Consider the following 18,932-nt stretch of genomic DNA (forward strand, 5'->3'; position numbering starts at 1 on the left):
AGAGGCATCACTACAGACCCTGGTTCCATTCCAGGCTGTATCACAGTGGTCTAAGGCACTGCATCTCAGTGCTAGAGGCATCACTACAGACCCTGGTTCCATTCCAGGCTGTATCACAGCGATCTAAGGCACTGCATCTCAGTGCTAGAGGGGTCACTACAGACCCTAGATCGATTCTAGGCTGTATCATAACCGGCCATGATTGGGAGTCCCATAGGGCGGCGCACAATTGGCCCAGCGTTGTCTGGGTTTGGCCGGTGTAGGCTGTCATTGTACATAAGAATTTATTCTTAACTGACTTGCCTTGTTAAATGAAGATTAAATAAAAAAAATATATATATTCTCCTCAAGCACAAGAACCCTCTCCAGGCTGTTGCTGTAAAACAATAAAGATGCCTCCAAAATGGTACTCCATTCCCTATGAAGTGTACTACTTTTCCTTATATAGTGTACTACTTTTGACCAGGGATGTTAGTACACCCTAGGTACAGTATGTTCTCAATATCTAATAATTACATTATGTTTTAGTCATTGAGCAGATACTCTTATCCAGGGCAACTAAAAATCAGTGCTTTCAACTCAAGTAGCTAAAACAAGCATGCTGATCCCTTTCATTGCAGGTAAAACCATTTTGAAGTAGTCATCTATCTGCTGAATGAGCGCTAGTAAGAGTAATAACGATGATTAAACACTGTGAGATGATCCTATTCAGCAGTTATGGTAGGCTGTTAGCCTGAGTGCCTGCTGTTTGGGGTATCATGCCAACTCCTTGTCGCTCATTGGCTTAACAATGACAGCAATGGAGTTGGCAAGAGCACAAACAGATCTGGGATCAGGCTCGTAGATTGTTTCTGAAATGAGAACGGTATTCTTCTTTCCTCAGTCCATCAGCCTGATCGAGCGTGGGAACCCATCCCGTAGCCTGGAGCAGGTGTGTCGCTGGGCCAACACGCAGCAGCGCCGGGACCCCGATCATGCTGAGTACCATGACCATGCCATCTTCCTCACAAGGCAAGATTTTGGTCCCGCAGGTATGCAAGGTACTGTATTTCTCTCGATCGAGGCCTGTGCAGACTGATACGACAGATATCTCCTTCCATTCACAAGGGTTGGCTCCTTTCAAGGCTAGCTCAGGTAAGGTCTCTGGAAACTTGACAGAGTTGGGGTCAGTTTCAATTCCAAGTCCATTCCAGAAGTAAACTGAAATTCCAATTCTGGATTTTTTTCCCCTTATTGCTTTTCAATTGGAATTGGATTGTCAGTTTACTTACGGAATTGTTTTAATAGTGATGGACTGGACCCCAACCATGCTGGGAACTTACAGGGAAGCAGGCAGCTGCTGCTGTGGTCCAGAAATGGGCTCCATCCCAAGTGGCACCCTATTCCCTATATAGTGCACTACTTGTGACCAGAACCCAATGGGGCCATGGCCAAAAGTAGTGCATAAAGGAAACAGGGAGCCATTTTGTGATGCTGACATGGTCCTGAGCATGTCTACATCCTCCAGTGGTGACCTCACATAACACTGAGCACATCATTGAGTATTTTCCAACCCTTTGCTGACTGACTGGGCATTGGTGCCAACCTATGTTTCCAAAAGTACCATCAGATCTACAAAATAATGGTTTCTGGCATGTAGGGAAAAAACATGAAAATGCTCAGAAATGGTTTGATTTTTCCTTTTTCCAGTATTTATAGTTTCCAGGTAGTCTGTAAGTAACTTCTAATTTAAACAGAAATAGGAAATGTCCTCTCTGTGTTGTTTTACATAATACAACTCATCTAAGATCATCTCTACCTGAATCAATGTGTACTGAAGTACTCCCACTCTGTCTATTTGTAAGACAAGTGAATGAAGATAGACATGTTGACTTTAATACGCATAGACTTGAAATCGTTTAAAGACAAAGAATGTAAGTACTACAGCAACTATTTTCTCTCTGAGTAACCTCTATAGAGGGAACACTTCAAGTTCAAGGTTAAAGTGTTTATTATCCTGAAGGTATATTACTTAGTATTTGTTATAAAATGTACACATTCACATTACATTACATTACACATCCACATTACATGACAGTATGTATTTTGGAACAAGATCTGTACAGTTATTTTTTGCGTCACAGCACCATTTCTTGAGACTCGGTCACTGCAACGCAAGGCTTTGAGAAACAAACCTCTTGCTTCCTTCTTTTGAAGTTCACTGTCACATATTGACTTTTGACTTTGGTTTAACTTTGAAGCACGTCATGTTTAAAAACTTCAAATGTTACCGTAGCAGCCAGCGATGTTATGGCCATAACAGGCCCATCTCTAAGGCACCGTGGGATGGGTTGGGACTGGCCTCTTCAACTAGGGAACAACCTTCCAGGCTTAGGGGTAAACATCACACTCTGTTGCCAGAGTTTTATGATGACTTGGAGGATTTTACACCCAAATACAGACCACAAGACCTTAGAGGAAACTCCTATTTATAACGAGTCAGCAAAAAGAAATACATGGAAACGGTCCAGAATCTATGTAACGCTTTATTTTAAACTTTAATATCTTAAATCTTAACATCTCAATGCAACTCTGATGAGATTAAAGAGGGATGAAAATCATAAACTAAATCTGAAGATTTTGTTATTGAATGAATGTGATTGTCCTCTCACTGTATCAGTAACCACTGACAGGTATGTAGTATGTATGTGATTGTCCTCTCACTGTAGCAGTAACCACTGACAGGTATGTTGAGTGATTTATCTCTAGGATCTGTGTCATTTATGATACTATATACCGTATCTCCCGAGTGGCACAGCCGTCTAAGGCACTGCATCTCAGTGCTTAAGGTTTCACTACAGACAACCTGGTTCGAATCCAGGCTGTATCACAACCGGCCGTGATTGGGAGTCCCGTAGGGCGGCGCACAATTGGCCCAGCGTCGTCCGGGTTTGGCCGGTGTAGGCCGTCATTGTAAATAAGAATTTGTTCTTAACTGACTTGCCTAATTAAATAAATAAAAATATCTAAATTACTGTCTCATGTCATCCTCTCATATCATTCATGGAATATATAGGTGTGATTTATACTGAACAAAAATATAAACGCAACATGTAAAGTGTTGGACCCATGTTTCATGAGCTGAATTAAAAGATCCCAGAAATGTTCCATACGCACAAAAAATGTATTTCTCACAAATGTTGTGCACAAATTTGTTTACATCCCTGTTAGTGAGCATTTCTCCGTTGATAAGATAATTAATCCACCTGACAGGTGTGGCATATCAAGAAGCTGATAAAACAGCATGATCATTACACAGGTGCACCTTGTGCTGGGGACAATAAAAGGCCACTCTAAAACACAATGCCACAAATGGTATGCTGACTACATGAATGTCCACCAGAGCTGTTGCAAGAGAACGTAATGTTAATTTCTCTACCATAAGCCGCCTCCAATGTTGTTTTAGAGAATTACGTCCAACCGGCCTCACAACCGCAGAGCACGTGTAACCACGGCAGCCCAGGACCTCCACATCCGGCTTCTTCACCTGTGGGATTGTCTGAAACCGAATAATTTCTGCACAAACTGTCAGAAACCGTCTCAGGGAAGCTCAACTGCGTGCTCGTTGTCCTCACCAGGGTCTTGACCTGATTGCAGTGGTCAAAAGCTCACCTTTAATGGCCGCTGGCACGCTGGAGAAGTGTGCTCTTCAAGGATGAATCCCGGTTTCAACTGTACCAGGTAGATGGCAGACAGTGTGTATGGCATCGTGTCGGCAAGCGTGGCTGATGTCAACGTTGTGAACAGAGTGCCCCATGGTGGCGATGGGGTTACGGTATAGGCTGCGGACAATGAACACAATTGCATTTTATCAATGGCAATTTGAATGCACAGAGATAACTTGACGAGATCCTGAGGCCCATTGTCGTGCCATGTATCCGCCACCATCACCTCATGTTTCAGCATGATAAAGCACAGCCTCATGTCACAAGGATTTGTAAAGAATTCCTGGAAGCTGAAAATGTCCCAGTTCTTCCACAGCCTGCATACTCACCAAACATGCCACCCACTGAGCATGTTTGAGATGTTCTGGGTTGACGTGAACATTTTTACATTTACATTTTAGTCATTTAGCAGACACTCTTATCCAGAGCAACTTACAGTAGTGAATGCATACATTTCATACATTTTTAAATTTGTGTATTATTTTATTTTTTATGTACTGGTGGGAATCGAACCCACAACCCTGGCGTTGCAAACACCATGCTCTACCAACTGAGCCACACGGGACCACTGGTGAATGACAGCATGTTCCAGTTCCCGCCAATATCCAGAAACTTCGCACGGCCATTGAAGAGGAGTGGGACAACATTACACAGCCCAAAATCAACAGCCTGATCAACTCTATGCGGAGGAGATGTATCTGTATTTCTTGTCATGTGAAATCCATAGATTAGGGCCTAATGAATTTATTTCCAATGACAGCTCTCCTTATATGAACAGTAACCCAGTAAAATCTTTGAAATTGTTGCATGTTGCGTTTACATTTTTGTTCAGTGTATAACTATAATTACTGTTCTATAGCTACTGTACTATAGCTATTATACCATAGCTACTGTACTATAACTACTGTACTATAGCTACTGTACTATAGCTTCTGCACTATAGCTAATGTACTATAGCTACTGTACCATAGCTACTGTACCTACTGCAACTTTTTCTCATACTCTTCCATGCCAAGCTCACCATGGCTTTTTCATGGGAATGTTTATAGTCTACATTCTCTTGAATATCTTTTATCTGTCTTCAGATAAAGGGCTTAGCTAGCGCATCTCCATTGCTTTCATGTTGTGCCATTTTGCTTGCAGCATTTAAATAGGTGATGAGCAACTAAAATTTCATGGAAGAAGAAACACCATCCATCATTCTAACTAAGTCTAACTAAGTCTAACTAAGCCATTCTAACTAAGTAGAACTAAGTCTAACTAAGCCATTCTAACTAAGTAGAACTAAGCCATTCTAACTAAGTAGAACTAAGTACAACTAAGCCTAACTAAGCCATTCTAACTAAGCAGAACTAAGCCAGTCTAACTAAGTAGACTAAGTCTAACTAAACCATTCTAAGTAGAACTAAGTCTAAGTCTAACTAAGCCATTCTAACTAAGTATAACTACGTCTAACTAAGTACAACTAAACCTAACTAAGCCATTATAACTAAGTAGACTAAGTCTAACTAAACCATTCTAACTAAGTAGAACTAAGTCTAAGTACAACTAAGTCTAGCTAAGCCATTCTAACTAAGTATAACTAAGATTAGCTAAGTACAACTAAGCCTAACTAAGCCATTCTAAGGAAGTACAACTAAGTCTAACTAAGCCATTCTAAATAAACCATTCTAACTAAGTATAACTATGTCTAACTAAGCCATTCTAACTAAGTAGAACTAAGTCTAACTAAGACATTCTAACTAAGTAGAACTAAGCCATTCTCACTAAGTCTAACTAAGCCATTCTAACTAAGTCATTCAAACTAGGTTTGGGGTCAATTCCAATTTCAGTTTCCTTCCTGAATTGACGGAATTGATTGAAATATAATTGTGCCCAACTCTGACGGTGATCATACGACACCTTTATGTCAGTGGCATGTAATAGGGAACGTCATCTTCCTATAAACAGAGTAACTATTGGATATGAATATAACATGACTATTACATAACCATTTGACCATTTAATATAATTACATAACCATTATAACATAAACATTTGACCATTTGATTTAACCATTTGATATAACTACATAACCATTATAACATAACCATTTTAACATTTGATATAACTACATAACCATTATAACATGACCATTTGATATAACTATATAACCATTATAACATAACCATTTGATATAACTATATAACCATTATAACATAACTGTTTGATATAACTACATAAACATTATAACATAACCATTTGACCATTTGATATAACTACATAACCATTGGATGCCGCCATGTTCATTGTAGTTCTTTCCCATCGGGCAGAGCTAGATGAAATAACGCCATTACAACAACCAGATTACAACCAGAACTGGTTGAAATGTGGTTATAGTGACATCATTGCAACTGGGTTCTAGCTAATCACCACAGAGCATGTGTCCCAAATGGTACCCCATTCACTATGTAGTGCACTACTTTGGACCAGGACCAATAGAGCTCTTGTCAAAAAAGTAGTCCTCTATATAGGGAATAGATTGGCATTTGGGACATGGCCAACTGAAGCAGCCCCGATCATCAATATCTGTCTGTGTCTGCATTTTCTGCTTTTTACCTGCATGCCAAAGGTCTTCACATGGTCAGAGAGCATGATCATTTGTTTGAACAACAAACCCCCCAAAAATGTTCCATTTGAACCAAACAAAACGCTTAGCTAATCTGGATCGCTGCACATCTCTTGATCGAGTATAGTAGTTATATATAGTATAGTAGTTAATATATAGTATAGTAGTTATATATAGTGTACAGTAGTTATATATAGTGTATAGTAGTTAGTATGTAGTATAGTAGTTATATATATATATATATATATATATATATATATATATATATATATATATATATATAGTATAGTAGTTAGTATATAGTATAGTAGTTATATATAGTGTATAGTAGTTAGTATGTAGTATAGTAGTTATATATAGTGTATAGTAGTTGTGTGTGTGTGTATGTGTATATATATATATATATATATATATATATATATATATATATATATATATATATATATATAGTATACAGTATAGCACTTGTGTATAGTACTTATGTATAGTAGTTATATATAGTATATAATATAGTAGTTAGTGTATAGTAGTTTTATATATAGTATACAGTATAGCACTTATGTATAGTATATAGTATAGTACTTATGTATAGTAGTTATATATATATATATATATATATATATATATATAGTATAGTAGTTAGTATATAGTATAGTAGTTATATATAGTGTATAGTAGTTAGTATGTAGTATAGTAGTTATATATAGTGTATAGTAGTTGTGTGTGTGTGTATGTGTATATATATATATATATATATATATATATATATATATATATATATATATATATATATATATATATATATATATAGTATACAGTATAGCACTTGTGTATAGTACTTATGTATAGTAGTTATATATAGTATATAATATAGTAGTTAGTGTATAGTAGTTTTATATATAGTATACAGTATAGCACTTATGTATAGTATATAGTATAGTACTTATGTATAGTAGTTATATATAGTATATAGTATAGTAGTTATATTCATGTGTCCTTTGTGCTTTGTGTTTAAATATGTGTCATTACTGTATTGTTGGGTTATATTATACGGTTGTGTTTGGTTTTAACAAGCTTGTGTTGGTCTGTCTGCTGGGTTTAACAAAATGCTTTCAAGCTTACTGTCTATTTTAGTACATAGAGGAGGAATTTCAACACAAGCAAGTACACAGACAAAATCTTCAGGTCTTTCTCAAAGTTTGACAGTTTTTCAATTTTTTCGTAGCATAATTTCCTGCCTTTGGGCATTTCCTGATTATTGACACAGTATATTTTTAAAGGGTATTTTACTAATCTGTTCAGCAGCACGTATCAGCTAACGACAGAGACACGTACTTACTGCTATCAACAACAAACTGCTCATTGGACACAAATCAGAACATCTACTACGAAAATTAACACAGACTATAAAGCAAGTCTTTTTCATGTGCATCTGTCCCAGATGGCACACTATTCCCTATGATGTGCACTATGGTCCCTGGTCAAAAGTAGTGTACTATATAGGGAACAGGGTGCCATTTGGGATTTAGCCACACATGAAGACGACATGCTTTATATACAGTAATCTATGTTCATTTTCATATTAGTTCTGATTTGTGTCCAATTATTAGTTTTTTGTTAATGTCAGTATGTATGTGTCAGACACTATAATTATAATAGCAATGGCTCTGTTGGGATAATTCATCATTTTCTCTTATGTAAAAAAAACACTTAGAGCTGAAGTCAATCAAACATCCTGTATTAGCAGCAATGTTTACGCAGTAGCTTTGTTTACACAACTACTAGCTTTAAAAATGTGCGCGCATTCTGAGAATTCTGACAACTAGAAGTACCTACCAGTGTCAGGAGACCATACGTACTATTTCTCATGTACACAAACCTATTGCAAAATGCAATAGGTACTTTATATGCCTCTTGACAGGTTGTCGTTGCAAATAGGAATGTGTTCTTAATTGGCCTCCCTGTTGATGAAGATGACCACTGACCAAGATATGAATGTATGATTAATGTATGATTTACTAGATCAATTGGTATTGAAGACGTCTCCCGAAACACAGACAGACATCTAAAAGCAGGCCGACCTAGTCTCACCTTTATCGAACCGCACCACATCATCATAACCAGGGTTTGAGCAGAGCCTTAGAGAGGCATATGTACCAGACCTGGGTTCAAGTAATATTTGTTTTTAATTGTAATACTTTAAGCACCACGTTTAGTCTGCCTGGAGTGCCAGGGGGGCGGGGTTTTGCGCTTATGCAACTATTCCATTGGTTCCATAGCGCCAGGCAAGCTCAATCAAGCCCAGCTGAAGTATTTCAAATGATTTCAAGTAGTATTTGAACCCAGGTGTGATGTAACAGCTATACAACCCTTCATCTTTGCGTATGCCTGCCTAGCGGGTTTGTTATCAGTGCTGTGTGTGATCTGTGTTGCCTAGGTTATGCCCCGGTGACAGGCATGTGCCACCCTCTGAGGAGCTGCACTCTGAACCACGAGGACGGATTCTCCTCGGCCTTCGTGGTGGCGCACGAGACCGGACATGTGTAAGTCATCGCAGCACACAGGCTGCGTCCCAAATGGCGCCCTCCTCCCTGTTGTTCACTACTGTTGACCAGAGTCCTACGGGACCTATGAGCCCCATAGCTTGAAGAAACTAAAGGGATACAAGCAAAGAGCTGCGTGTCTGGGTTTCTCTGCACTGCAAAGGAAATAGGCTGCCATTGGGAACAGAGACATGGACACAGCTGGAAAACACAGAACTAAGACACACTCCAGATGGGGGTCGATTCCATTTAAAGTCGGTCAATTCAGGAAGTAAATTGTAATTCTAGTTATTTTCTTTCAAGTTTATCATTGAATAATTAACCTGCAACAAGTATGTGTGACTGCTTTTCCAATTATACATTGAGTGAATTACATATTACATTAGAGCTGCTGCTCTACTTAGTCTAACCAGGACCATTACCTTAGAGCTGCTGCTCCACTTAGTCTAGCCAGGACCATTACATTAGAGCTGCTGCTCCATTTAGTCTAGCCAGGACCATTACATAAGAGCTGCTGCTCTACTTAGTCTAGCCAGGATCATTACATTAGAGCTGCTGCTCTATAGAGTCTAGCCAGGACCATTACATAAGAGCTGCTGCTCTACTTAGTCTAGCCAGGATCATTACATTAGAGCTGCTGCTCTATAGAGTCTAGCCAGGACCATTACATAAGAGCTGCTGCTCCACTTAGTCTAGCCAGGACCATTACATTAGAGCTGTTGCTCTATAGAGTCTAGCCAGGACCATTACATAAGAGCTGCTGCTCCACTTAGTCTAGCCAGAACCATTACATTAGAGCTGCTGCTCTATAGAGTCTAGCCAGGACCATTACATAAGAGCTGCTGCTCTACTTAGTCTAGCCAGGACCATTACATAAGAGCTGCTGCACCACTTAGTCTAGCCAGGATCATTACATTAGAGCTGCTGCTCCACTTAGTCTAGCCAGGATCATTACATTAGAGCTGCTGCTCCACTTAGTCTAGCTAGGACCATTACATAAGAACTGCTGCTCTACTTAGTCTAGCCAGGATCATTACATTAGAGCTGCTGCTCTACTTAGTCTAGCCAGGATCATTACATTAGAGCTGCTGCTCTATAGAGTCTAGCCAGGACCATTACATAAGAGCTGCTGCTCTACTTAGTCTAGCCAGGATCATTACATTAGAGCTGCTGCTCTATAGAGTCTAGCCAGGACCATTACATAAGAGCTGCTGCTCTACTTAGTCTAGCCAGAACCATTACATTAGAGCTGCTGCTCTATAGAGTCTAGCCAGGACCATTACATAAGAGCTGCTGCTCTACTTAGTCTAGCCAGGATCATTACATAAGAGCTGCTGCTCCACTTAGTCTAGCCAGGACCATTACATAAGATCTGCTGCTCCACTTAGTCTAGCCAGGACCATTACATAAGAGCTGCTGCTCTACTTAGTCTAGCAAGGACCATTACATAAGAGCTGCTGCTCCACTTAGTCTAGCCAGGACCATTACATTAGAGCTGCTGCTCTACTTAGTCTAGCCAGGACCATTACATAATAGCTGCTGCTCCACTTAGTCTAGCCAGGACCATTACATAAGAGCTGCTGCTCCACTTAGTCTAGCCAGGACCATTACATAAGAGCTGCTGCTCCACTTAGTCTAGCCAGAACCATTACATTAGAGCTGCTGCTCTATAGAGTCTAGCCAGGACCATTACATAAGAGCTGCTGCTCTACTTAGTCTAGCCAGGACCATTACATAAAAGCTGCTGCGCCACTTAGTCTAGCCAGGATCATTACCTTAGAGCTGCTGCTCCATTTAGTCTAGCCAGGACCATTACATAAGAGCTGCTGCTCCACTTAGTCTAGCCAGGACCATTACATAAGAACTGCTGCTCTACTTAGTCTAGCCAGGATCATTACATTAGAGCTGCTGCTCTATAGAGTCTAGCCAGGACCATTACATAAGAGCTGCTGCTCTACTTAGTCTAGCCAGGATCATTACATTAGAGCTGCTGCTCTATAGAGTCTAGCCAGGACCATTACATAAGAGCTGCTGCTCTACTTAGTCTAGCCAGGACCATTACATTAGAGCTGTTGCTCTATAGAGTCTAGCCAGGACCATTACATAAGAGCTGCTGCTCTACTTAGTCTAGCCAGAACCATTACATTAGAGCTGCTGCTCTATAGAGTCTAGCCAGGACCATTACATTAGAGCTGCTGCTCTACTTAGTCTAGCCAGGACCATTACATAATAGCTGCTGCTCCACTTAGTCTAGCCAGGACCATTACATAAGAGCTGCTGCTCTATAGAGTCTAGCCAGGACCATTACATAAGAGCTGCTGCTCTACTTAGTCATGCCAGGACCATTACATAAGAGCTGCTGCTCCACTTAGTCTAGCCAGGACCATTACATAAGAGCTGCTGCTCTACTTAGTCTAGCCAGGACCATTACATAAGAGCTACTGCTCTACTTAGTCTAGCCAGGACCATTACATTAGAGCTACTGCTCTACTTAGTCTAGCCAGGACCATTACATTAGAGCTGCTGCTCTACTTAGTCTAGCCAGGACCATTACATAAGAGCTACTGCTCTACTTAGTCTAGCCAGGACCATTACATTAGAGCTGCTGCTCTATAGAGTCTAGCCAGGACCATTACATTAGAGCTGCTGCTCTATAGAGTCTAGCCAGGACCATTACATAAGAGCTGCTGCTCTACTTAGTCTAGCCAGGACCATTGCATAATTATAAGAAGTATCTTAAGTGTTAAGCACAGAGAATTTGTCTACTTACTAAACCACACCGTATTCACTATACAGTGCGTTACTTTTGATCTGAGGCCTATGGGCCCTAGTCAACAGTAGTGGCCTATATAGGGAATAGAGAGTCAACAGTAGTGCCCTATATAGGGAATAGAGTGCCATTTGAGACGCAGGCTTTGTGTTTGAGCGTAATAGTGTGTTTTGCTCATCAATAACTCAGGTACCATTTCAACAGGTTAGGTATGGAACATGACGGACAGGGGAATCGTTGTTCTGACGAGACCAGTATGGGGAGTATCATGGCACCGCTGGTCCAAGCAGCCTTCCATCGCTACCACTGGTCACGCTGCAGTAAACAGGAACTGAACCGATACATCCAGTAAGTGCAGCCTTCACCATACCACTGACTAGGGTTCTGACAACTTTCCCAGAATTCACAGCTTTTCCAGGAATCCTGTTCACTGACATAACACTGATATCACTGACCTATATCACTGATCTATATCACTGACTTATATCATTGACCTATATCACTGACCTATCACTGACCTATCACTGACCTATCAGAGATATGAATCACTGACCTATATCACTGACCTATATCACTGACCTATATCACTGACCTATCACTGACCTATATCACTGACCTCCATCACTGACCTCCATCACTGACCTATCACTGACCTATCACTGACCTATATCACTGACCTATCAATGACATACATCACTGACCTCCATCACTGACCTCCATCACTGACCTCCATCACTGACCTATCACTGACCTATTTCACTGAACTATATCACTGACTTATCAGAGACATATATCACTGACCTATATCAGGTCAACAGTGAAGAGGCGACTCCGGGATGCTGGCCTTCTAGGCAGAGTTCCTCTGTCCAGTGTCTGTGTTTTTTTGCCCGTCTTAATCTTTTCTTTTTATTGGCCAGTCTGAGATATGGCTTTTTCTTTGCAACTCTGCCTAGAAGGCCAGCATCCTGGAGTCGCCTCTTCACTGTTGACGTTGAGACGGGTGTTTTGTACTATTTATTGAAGCTGCCAGTTGAGGACTTGTTAGGCATCTGTTTCTCAAACTAGACACTCTAATGTACTTGTCCTCTTGCTCAGTTGTGCACTGGGGCCTCCCACTCCTCTTTCTGGTTAAAGCCAGTTTGCGCTGTTCTGTGAAGGGAGTAGTGCACAGCGTTGTATGAGATCTTCAGTTTCTTGGCAATTTCTCGCATGGAATAGCCTTCATTTCTCAGAACAAGAATAGACTGACGAGTTTCAGAAAAAAGTTATTTGTTTCTGGCCAGTTTGAGCCTGTAATCAAACCCACAAATGCTGATGCTTCAGATACTCAACTAGTCTAAAGGCCTGTTTTATTGCTTCTTTAATCAGAACTGTTTTCATCGGTGCTAACGTAATTGCAAAAGGGTTTTCTAATGATCAATTAGCCTTTTTAAATGATAAACTTGGATTAGCTAACACAACGTGCCATTGGAACACAGGAGTGATGGTTGCTGACAATGGGCCTCTGTACGCCTATGTAGATATTCCATAACAATTCAGCCGTTTCCAGCTACAGTAGTCATTTACAACATTAACAATATCTACACTGTATTTCTGATCAATTTGATCAGCTCTTACTGTCTCTGTTCTGATGTGTTTTATCCTCCTTCAGCTCTTATGACTGTCTCTGTTCTGATGTGTTTTATCCTCCTCCAGCTCTTATGACTGTCTCTGTTCTGATGTGTTTTATCCTCCTCCAGCTCTTATGACTGTCTCTGTTCTGATGTGTTTTACCCTCCTCCAGCTCTTATGCCTGTCTCTGTTCTGATGTGTTTTATCCCTCCAGCTCTTATGACTGTCTCTGTTCTGATGTGTTTTATCCTCCTCCAGCTCTTATGACTGTCTCTGTTCTGATGTGTTTTACCCTCCTCCAGCTCTTATGACTGTCTCTGTTCTGATGTGTTTTATCCCTCCTCCAGCTCTTATGACTGTCTCTGTTCTGATGTGTTTTATCCTCCTCCAGCTCTTATGACTGTCTCTGTTCTGATGTGTTTTATCCTCCTCCAGCTCTTATGACTGTCTCTGTTCTGATGTGTTTTACCCTCCTCCAGCTCTTATGACTGTCTCTGTTCTGATGTGTTTTATCCTCCTCCAGCTCTTATGACTGTCTCTGTTCTGATGTGTTTTATCCCTCCTCCAGCTCTTATGACTGTCTCTGTTCTGATGTGTTTTACCCTCCTCCAGCTCTTATGACTGTCTCTGTTCTGATGTGTTTTATCCTCCTCCAGCTCTTATGACTGTCTCTGTTCTGATGTGTTTTATCCTCCTCCAGCTCTTATGACTGTCTCTGTTCTGATGTGTTTTATCCTCCTCCAGCTCTTATGACTGTCTCTGTTCTGATGTGTTTTATCCCTCCAGCTCTTATGACTGTCTCTGTTCTGATGTGTTTTATCCTCCTCCATCTCTTATGACTGTCTCTGTTCTGATGTGTTTTATCCCTCCAGCTCTTATGACTGTCTCTGTTCTGATGTGTTTTATCCTCCTCCAGCTCTTATGACTGTCTCCTGGACAACCCTTTTGAACACAAGTGGCCCAAGCTTCCTGAGCTACCTGGGATTAACTACTCCATGGACGAGCAGTGTCGTTTTGATTTCGGCGTGGGCTACAAGATGTGCACCGCTGTAAGTCCACTCCACTAGCTAGCTAGACCCCTGAGATCTGAGAATAACAACTGTGACCATTGGTGACGGGGCAGCCTGTCAATGTGTGTCCCAAATGGCACCCTATTCCATATATAGTGCACTGCTTTTTTACCAGGGCCCATCGTGAATAGCTTGCCATTTGGGACGCAGATTCAGGACTGCATGGGGCTCTCAGTACCACTCAGGACTTTGATCTTCTGAGAATGGGATTCAAATATTCCAAAGGTTAGTTTTGGAGCAGGGTTGGTCCTGCGTTCTCCTTGTTATCTCCCTGGTCCATAGGCTTAGATAGAGTGGGCTGCTTTTTGCTGGGTCCTACTTTCCCTGTTTGAGATTGCAGAGGGGCCATGACTTCTGGGAAGAGACTAGGTGACCCGTAGTCTGGTCACGGAAATGCACTAACTACCTCTTATCTCTCTCTCTGACTACCTCTTCCATTCTCTCTCTTCTCTCTGACATCCTCTTTCTTAACACTCTCTCTGTCTCTGTCTCTCTCTCTGTCTCTGTCTCTCTCTCTGTCTCTGTCTCTGTCTCTCTCTCTCTCTCTCTCTCTCTCTCTCTCTCTCTCTCTCTCTCTCTCTCTCTCTCTCTGTGTCTGTCTCTCTCCTCCTACAGTTCCGGACCTACGATCCCTGCAAGCAGCTGTGGTGTAGTCACCCTGACAACCAGTACTTTTGTAAGACCAAGAAGGGTCCGCCGGTGGATGGGACAGAGTGTGCACCGTCGAAGGTGGGAAATGGTTCAAAAAGAAACCATGGATTTCTGGTGACAATAGATAGACCTAATAATATACAGTGCTATACTTCATCTTTAGAAACAGTTCTCCAAAAAGTACACAATTACTTGAAGAACTTTTCCTAAATTAATATTAGAAAGAACATATCGGCCCGTTTGAATGTTATAATAATACTTTTTGGTGGGTGCATATATTTGTTCTATGTTCTACATGTCCAACTGCAATGGATGTGTAACACAGGTGGCACCTTACCCATACATTTAAACAGCATTAAACAAGTATTTAATCAGCTATTCATACCTCATGGATGAATACTCTTCGTTCTCATGTTCTATCCATGTTCCTTTAGCCAGGATTGCTCGAAGCATAACAGTTGTTGTGAACTCTGACCCAGAAGATGTTCAGGGCTCATTCTAGTCATGGTTTAAATGCTAATGGAGCCAATGAATGGAAAGATATTGTATACATGTACGCACTGTTGACTCCACCGTCTCCTTTCTGAAGTTAAAAAAATAAAAAGTCCTTGTAAAAGTACACAATAGTTCAAATGGATAAACAGAAGGAACAGTTTGAATGTACTTACTAAGCTTTTAATTAGCATGAAGTTGGCTAGTCATGATTCATGTTCCTTTAGCCGTCATCGCTCTAAGAGTTCTTATATACCATTGACATGGTCAGGGCTCCATTCTAGCCAGGGTTTTAATGGTAATAGGGCCAATAAATGGACAGATAGTCTATGTACTGTATGTTTTTTTACCTTTATTTAACTAGGCAAGTCAGTTAAGAACAAATTCTTATTTTCAATGACGGCCTAGGAACAGCCTTGTTCAGGGGCAGAACGACAGATTTTTGTACCTTGTCAGCTCAGGGATTTGATCTTGCAACCTTTTGGTTACTAGTCCAACATTCTAACCACTAGGCTACCTGCCGCCCCATGTCTGTATGCCCTGTTGACTCTCCTGTGTCCTGTCTGTTTGTTTAGTGGTGCTTCAAGGGCCACTGTATCTGGCGCTCCTCTAACCAACCTCAGGGCCATGACGGTAACTGGGGGTCCTGGACTAAGTTTGGGTCCTGCTCCAGAACCTGTGGAGGTGGAGTACGCTCCCGGAGCAGAACTTGTAACAACCCTGTGTGAGTGTCTGTCACAGGGGAACAGGTGTGGGGCATTGTGGGTAGTGTGGATAGAGATGTATAAATCTGGCTCTGGGGTGGGTTCTTAGGTCTCCTTACTGACGTTACCCTCTACATCCTGTTAGGACTTCTACCTACATCCTGTTAGGACTTCTATATACATCCTGTTGGGACTTCTATATACAGGCTATATGAGTCATACACATAATGTGACATGTAGTTCACAGATACTTTGTCTCTTTAGTCAGAGACGTGTCAGAGGATGTCTGAAGGAAAGTCAAAGAGGATCATGTGTTTCTTTACGCTGAACTTTCCTTGGATATTTGTGTGTGTGTGTGTGTTTGTGTGCATGCATGTTTCCGTGCGTGCGTGACTTTATGCGTGTACTGTATGTGCGTACGTGTCATCTAAATAATAATTAACCCTGTGTACTACATCATGACCCTCACTAGAGACTCATTACTCAGAGCTAGTTAAATGGATCTAATCCCTGGACCTGGACGACAGGCCCAGTTCTACCATGATCCACATTACAGTTAAATGGATCTAATCCCTGGACCTGGAGGACAGGCCCAGTTCTACCATGAACCACATTACAGTTAAATGGATCTAATCCCTGGACCTGGACGACAGACCCAGTTCTACCATGATCCACATTACAGTTAAATGGATCTAATCCCTGGACCTGGACGACAAGCCCAGTTCTACCATGATCCACATTACAGTTAAATGGATCTAATCACTGGACCTGGACGACAAGCCCAGTTCTACCATGATCCACATTACAGTTAAATGGATCTAATCCCTGGACCTGGACGCCAGGCCCAGTTCTACCATGATCCACTAATCACTGGACCTGGACCTGGACGACAGGCCCAGTTCTACCATGATCCACATTACAGTTAAATGGATCTAATCCCTGGACCTGGACGCCAGGCCCAGTTCTACCATAATCCACTAATCACTGGACCTGGACGACAGGCCCAGTTCTACCATGATCCACATTACAGTTAAATGGATCTAATCCCTGGACCTGGACGCCAGGCCCAGTTCTACCATGATCCACCAATCACTGGACCTGGACCTGGACGACAGGCCCAGTTCTACCATGATCCACATTACAGTTAAATGGATCTAATCACTGGACCTGGACGACAGGCCCAGTTCTACCATGATCCACATTACAGTTAAATGGATCTAATCACTGGACCTGGACGACAGGCCCAGTTCTACCATGATCCACATTACACTTAAATGGATCTAATCAATGAACCTGGACGCCAGGCCCAGTTCTACCATGATCCACATTACAGTTAAATGGATCTAATCACTGAACCTGGACGACAGGCCCAGTTCTACCATGATCCACATTACAGTTAAATGGATCTAATCACTGGACCTGGACGACAGGCCCAGTTCTACCATGATCCACATTACAGTTAAATGGATCTAATCACTGGACCTGGACGACAGGCCCAGTTCTACCATGATCCACATTACAGTTAAATGGATCTAATCACTGGACCTGGTCGACAGGCCCAGTTCTACCATGATCCACATTACAGTTAAATGGATCTAATCACTGAACCTGGACGACAGGCCCAGTTCTACCATGATCCACATTACAGTTAAATGGATCTAATCCCTGGACCTGGACGCCAGGCCCAGTTCTACCATGATCCACATTACAGTTAAATGGATCTAATCACTGAACCTGGACGACAGGCCCTCCTGTTCTGCATCTCAAATTGCACTCTATTCCCTATTCACTGCACTACTTTTGACTTGGGTCCATAGGGAATAGGGTGCCATTTGGGATACACGATAGGTGTTGATTACTCTGTTGTTGTTTATTGTTTCTGTGTTGTCGCCCCCCCTGTCTCCAGGCCTGCGTACGGCGGGCGGGATTGCCCCGGGTCCACCTTTGATTACCAGATGTGTAACATGGAGGAGTGTGCTGGACCCTATGAAGACTTCCGCGCTCAACAGTGTGTCCAGAGGAGCAACAAATACCACAAGAACACCAAGCACACCTGGCTACCTTACGAACACCCAGATGGTAGGACACAGCCTGCTTCCCATATGGAACACTATGCTTTTAGTGCGCTACTTTAGACCAAGGTCAAAAGTCAAATGGGTTGTAGTGAGTAATATTAACTTAAAGTAAAGAAACTCAGAGATGAAATGATGCAGCTGGGTTGTTGTAGGGAGTAATGTTAAACTTGCAGTAAAGAAACTCAGAATGTCAATGTCTGCATCACAAATCGAACCCTATTCCCTAGACGGTGCACTACTTGTGAAAGGATTCTAATACATATTTACCATAATAAGACAGTTTCCATACAATAATAGTAATTTCGATATTAATTATATATCTTACATAAGCAAATATGAATCAACCAAATCCGTTTTATACATTTATAATACGTTTTTCTTTAACACAAACAATATGGCTGTAACAATGAGATGTGCAGAATACAGAGGGGTTCTGCACGGCACACACAACAAGAACAATATGGCTGTAACAAAGAGATAAATAGAAGATGGGTGGGAGGGAGAGACTCTCATATATATATATATATATATATATATATATATATATATATATATATATATATATATATTCAAAGTATGTGGACACCCCTTCAAATTAGTGGATTTGGCTATTTCAGCCACACACAGGGGTACAAAATCAAGGACATAACCATGCAATCGCCATAGACAAACATTGACAGTAGAATGGCCTTACTGAAGTGCTC

General features: G+C 41.3%; 1 protein-coding gene across 2 annotated transcripts in view; it reads left to right on the plus strand.

Annotated features, from left to right (window-relative positions):
- The window catches only part of LOC106613836 (A disintegrin and metalloproteinase with thrombospondin motifs 14), a 464,750-nt gene that overhangs the window by 74,960 nt on the left and 370,858 nt on the right, over positions 1–18,932 (plus strand). For both annotated transcript variants that reach the window (XM_082978765.1, XM_082978764.1), the window contains exons 6-12: positions 884–1,040; positions 8,750–8,855; positions 11,830–11,973; positions 14,153–14,285; positions 14,922–15,035; positions 16,025–16,173; positions 18,060–18,232. In XM_082978765.1, coding sequence (XP_082834891.1) covers positions 884–1,040; positions 8,750–8,855; positions 11,830–11,973; positions 14,153–14,285; positions 14,922–15,035; positions 16,025–16,173; positions 18,060–18,232 — 976 coding nt within the window. The remainder of the gene's footprint in view (positions 1–883; positions 1,041–8,749; positions 8,856–11,829; positions 11,974–14,152; positions 14,286–14,921; positions 15,036–16,024; positions 16,174–18,059; positions 18,233–18,932) is intronic.

The sequence above is a fragment of the Salmo salar genome, chromosome 01 (assembly GCF_965601325.2).
Source record: "Salmo salar chromosome 01, fSalSal1, whole genome shotgun sequence".
Taxonomy (NCBI): domain Eukaryota; kingdom Metazoa; phylum Chordata; class Actinopteri; order Salmoniformes; family Salmonidae; genus Salmo; species Salmo salar.